Source organism: Colobus angolensis, unplaced genomic scaffold (genome assembly GCF_000951035.1).
Source record: "Colobus angolensis palliatus isolate OR3802 unplaced genomic scaffold, Cang.pa_1.0 Scaffold642, whole genome shotgun sequence".
Lineage (NCBI taxonomy): Eukaryota > Metazoa > Chordata > Mammalia > Primates > Cercopithecidae > Colobus > Colobus angolensis.
In genome coordinates this window covers 16,553-21,084 of record NW_012120066.1, presented here as the reverse complement: position 1 = coordinate 21,084, position 4,532 = coordinate 16,553, and the positions used below count along the sequence as shown (strand labels likewise).

The window sequence follows — 4,532 nt, the reverse complement described above, 5'->3', positions numbered from 1 at the left end:
AGAGAGGTCCCTGGGGAGGGTGTCTCTGGCACCTCACTCTGCACCTGCACTGTGGAGGGTTTTAGATGGTCCCTCTTGTACAATAATACATGGCAGAGTCCGAGGCCTTCAGGCTGCTCCACTGCAGGTAGACGGTGCTGATGGAGCTGTCGGCTGAGATGGTGACGTGGCCTTGGAAGGACGGGTTGTATCTGGTATCAGAGTTCCCAGGATAGATGCTCCCCATCCACTCCAGTTCTTTCCCGGGCATCTGGCGCAACCAGCTGATCCAGTAGCTGGTAAAGCTGTATCCAGAAGTCTTACAGGAGATCTTCAGAGACTCCCCGGGCCTTTTCACCTCTGCTGCAGACTGCACCAGCTGCACCTCGGCAGAGACACCTGTGTGGGAGACACAAAATTTGCATCAGGGGCTCCCTTCTGCCCATTCTTCTCTGTGACCTCAACCCCTGGGCAGGACTGACCTTGGAGAACAGCCAGGAAGAGGGCGAGGATGACGGTGGACCCCATCCTGGAGGAGGACAGAAAAGGAAGCACTGAGATCCCAGCTGCTGGTGCAGGAGACTCACTGTGGAGGAGAGCCCTGGGTTTAAGTGGGGAGGTCCCCACGTGAATTTACATAGTTTCCACCCTGGCCTGAAGGGAAGAGTCTACATGGTTTACAACCCAGAACCGCAATTGCACAAAAAAGGCTGGCCTGAGCCTCCTGGGAGGAGCAGAATAATTTCTTACAACCTCCTCTTGTCCCTCCCCACTCTTGTCCATGGTCCTACAAGACCCAGACCAGGGCCTCCCTTCTTCCCACCCTTCTCTGTGACCCTGTGAAGGTGGCAAATCTAGATGAAATCATGTGTGTTTTTAAAAATGATAAATATACCCAGGAAATGCTATGAAGACAAAATTCAAATACACATATGCCTGATAATAAGAACTACCAAAAATAGAAAAGAAACCTACTTTCTATTTGCTGGCCATTTCCCGTGAGTGTGACCATGGTCTGGGCACCCAGTAAGGGCAGGATCACCCTAGAGCTTCAACAGTCCTCAGCTTGATTAACTTGCCAGACCTTCACCCATGCCAAAGCACACATTTTTCCTGGTCATTTTGTCTCCTAGATTTCTACAGTCTGCAAATTCGGCATAAATAGGGAATATTTGTTTAGGTCTCTGAATTGCTGATGGACCTGAAGCGATTGCCATTAATGCTCCCAACTCTTGGTAGTTCTAAGTCTTTGTATCAACCCCAGCACCTTCTTGTTTAGTTCTTTCATTTTTTAACATTTATTTTATGATACCCACATTGCTTGGAGGAGGCCCTTAACTATCCCCTGTGTCTGCTCCATTTTCTTGTGAACCACTCTCATTTCCTCATCATTTAAAAGATTCACATGAAAAGCCAAGGCAACACAAACTACACGGTTTCTAAAATATTTGCCAGATTGCTCACAGGAATTGTACCTGGGGTACAGAAGCAAAAGGTCTTCTGTTTATCACTGCACAGGCCACGAACTAGGTAAGGTGCATGCGAAACAATGTCCATCAGCATCAACGTAAACACACAGCAGCAGGACCTGAGCAAGGTGCATGCTAAGCAGTGACCATCAGCATCAACAGAAACATAGCAGCGGGGCTTCTGTGCGTAGCATCGGCCTCCCCATCTGGAGAGCCCACTTTTCATTTTAAAGAGAATCTGCAACATCAGTCACTCTCCTAGTCCACGGGCTAATGTTGTTCACGATCTGATGATATCTGTTAATGATATCACTCATATCACAAAATGATGCCACTTTCCACGCTATCCTCCCTATGCTAGTTGTCTAGTGAATTCCCCTCCCCAGCCCAACCCCTGGGCCACCTTCTGTGTGGCCCTTGTGTGTTGTTTCTGGACAACTGTCCCCTTTGGTGGTGAATGGGAGTGTAGCAGCCTCGGCTCACAGGACACAGTGCAGGACTGGATGTGCATCTTTTTACTATTATTTTAGCCATCACAGATATAAGTTTCATATTCAGGTCATTCTTCATTATTTTTACTTGTTCTTATTCAAAGAACAACTCCTAGGGAGCTGCGTCTGTCATTTCTAAATTCCATGGATCACTTTCGCTTTCTGCTCCTTATTAGAGTGCACACGCCATCTCACGCCATGCGCTTCTGTAGCCATCCGGGCACTGAATGTCTTCTATCCCACCCTTTCTCATCCTTTGATACTATAAACAATGCTCTAGCCATGTGTCAGTAGTCAGGGTCTTTCTAGCATTCTCCACCTCTGATGTAATTGTGTTAACTGTTTTTTAGTTACTTTTTTATTATACTTTAAGTTTTGGGATACATGTGCAGAACATGCAGGTTTGTTACGTAGATATATATGTGCCATGGTGGTTTGCTGCACTCATCAACCCATCATCTACATTTTGTAGCTCTCCTAATGCTATCCCTCCCTTAGCTCCCCAGCCCTGACAGGCCCCAGTGTGTAACGTTCCCCTCCCTCTATCCATGTGCTCTCATTGTTCAACTCCCACTTATGAGAACATGTGGTGTTTGGTTTTCTGTTCTTGTGTTAGTTTTCTGAGAATGATGGTTTCCAGCTTCATCCATATCCCTGCAAAGGACATGAAGTCATCCTTTTTTACGGCTGCAGAGTATTCCACGGTGTATATTTTCCACATTTTCTTTATCCAGTCTATCATTGATGGTCATTTGGGTTGGTTTCAAGTCTTTGCTATTGTGAACACTGCCACAATAAACATACGTGTTCATGGGTCACATGAGACACAGTAGAATGATTTATAATCCTTTGCTGATATACCAGTAATGGGATTGCTGAGTCAAATGGAATTTCTGGTTCTTGATCCTTGAGGAATTGCCACACTGTCTTCCACAATAGTTGAACCAATTTACACTCCCACCAACAGTGTAAAAGTGTTCCTATCTCTCCACATCCTCTCCAGCATCTGTTGTTTCCTGATTTTTCAATGATGGCCATTCTAACTGATGTGAGATGGTATCTCATTGTGGTTTTGATTTGCATTCCTCTAATGACGAGTAATGATTAGCTTTTTTTTTATGTGTCGTCTTTTGAGAAGCGAGTGTTCATATGCTTCGCCCACTTTTTGATGGGATTGTTTGTTTTTTCCTTGTAAATTTAAGTTCTTTGAAGACTCTGGATATTAGCCCTTTTGTCAGATGGACAGATTGCACAAACATTCCCCCATTCTGTAGGTTGTCTGTTCACTCTGATGATAGTTTCTTTTGCTGTGCAGAAGCTCTTTAATTAGATCCCATTTGTCAATTTTGGCTTTTGTTGCCATTGCTTTTGGTGTTTTAGTCATGAAGTCTTTGCCTATGCCTATGTCTTGAATGGTATTGCCTAGGTTTTCTTCTAGGGTTTTTATGGTTTTAGGTCTTACATTTAAGTCTTTAATCCATCTTGAGTTAATTTTCATATAAGGTCTAAGGAAGGGATCCAGTTTTAACTTTCTACATATGGCTAGCCAGTTTTCCCAGCACCATGTATTAAATTGGGAATCCTTTCACCATTGCTTGTTTTTGTCAGGTTTTTCAAGGATCAGAAGGTTGTAGATATGTGGTGTTATTTCTGAGGTCTCTGTTCTGTTCTATTGGTCTATATATCCGTTTTGGTACAAGTACCGTGCTGTTTTGGTTACTGTAGCCTTGTAGTCTAGTTTGAAGTCAGGTAGTGTGATGCCTCCAGCTTTGTTCTTTTTGCTTAGGATTGTCTTGACTATACGGGCTCTTTTTTGGTCCAATCTGAAATTTAAAGTAGCTTTTCCTAATTCTGTGAAGGAAGTCAATGGTAGTTTGATGGGAATAGCGTTTTGGCAATATTGATTCTTCCTATTCATGAGCATGGAATGTTTTTCCATTTATGTCTTCTCTTATTTCCTTGAGCAGTGGTTTGTAGTTCTCCTTGAAGAGGTCCTTCACATCCCTTGTAAGTTGTATTCCTAGGTATTTTATTCTCTTTGTAGCAACTGTGAATGGGAGTTCATGCATAATTAGGCTCTCTTTTTGTCTATTATTAGTGTATAGGAATACTTGTGATTTTTGCACAATGACTTTGTATCCTGAGAGGTTGCTGAAGTTGCTTATCAGCTTAAGGAGTTTTTGGGCTGAGACAATGGGGTTTTCTGAATGTGCATTCATGTCATCTGCAAACAGAGACAATTTCACTTCCTCTTTTCCTATTTTGAGTACCCTTTATTTCTTTCTCTTGCCTGATTGCCCTGGCCAGAACTTCCAACACTGTGTTGAAAAGGAGTGCTGAGAGAGGGCATCCTTGTCTTGTGCCGGTTTTCAAAGTGAATGCTTCCTGCTTTTGCCCATTCAGTATGATGTTGGCTGTGGGTTTGTCATAAATAGCTCTTATTATTTTGAGATAGTTTTCATCAATACCTGGTTTATTCCAAATTTTTAGCATGAAAGGGTGTTGAATTTTGTCAAAGGCCTTTTCTGCATCTATTGAGATAATCATGTGGTTTTTGTCTTTGGTTCTGTTTACGTGATGGATTATGTTTATT

At 43.2% G+C, this 4,532-nt stretch overlaps 1 gene segment (V, D, J or C); it reads right to left on the bottom strand.

Moving 5' to 3' along the window:
• Positions 1 to 635, bottom strand: LOC105527711. The segment is given in 2 exon segments: positions 1 to 378; positions 462 to 635. Coding segments are annotated over 2 exon segments (363 nt in total).
• Between the last annotated feature and the right edge of the window lie 3,897 nt (positions 636 to 4,532).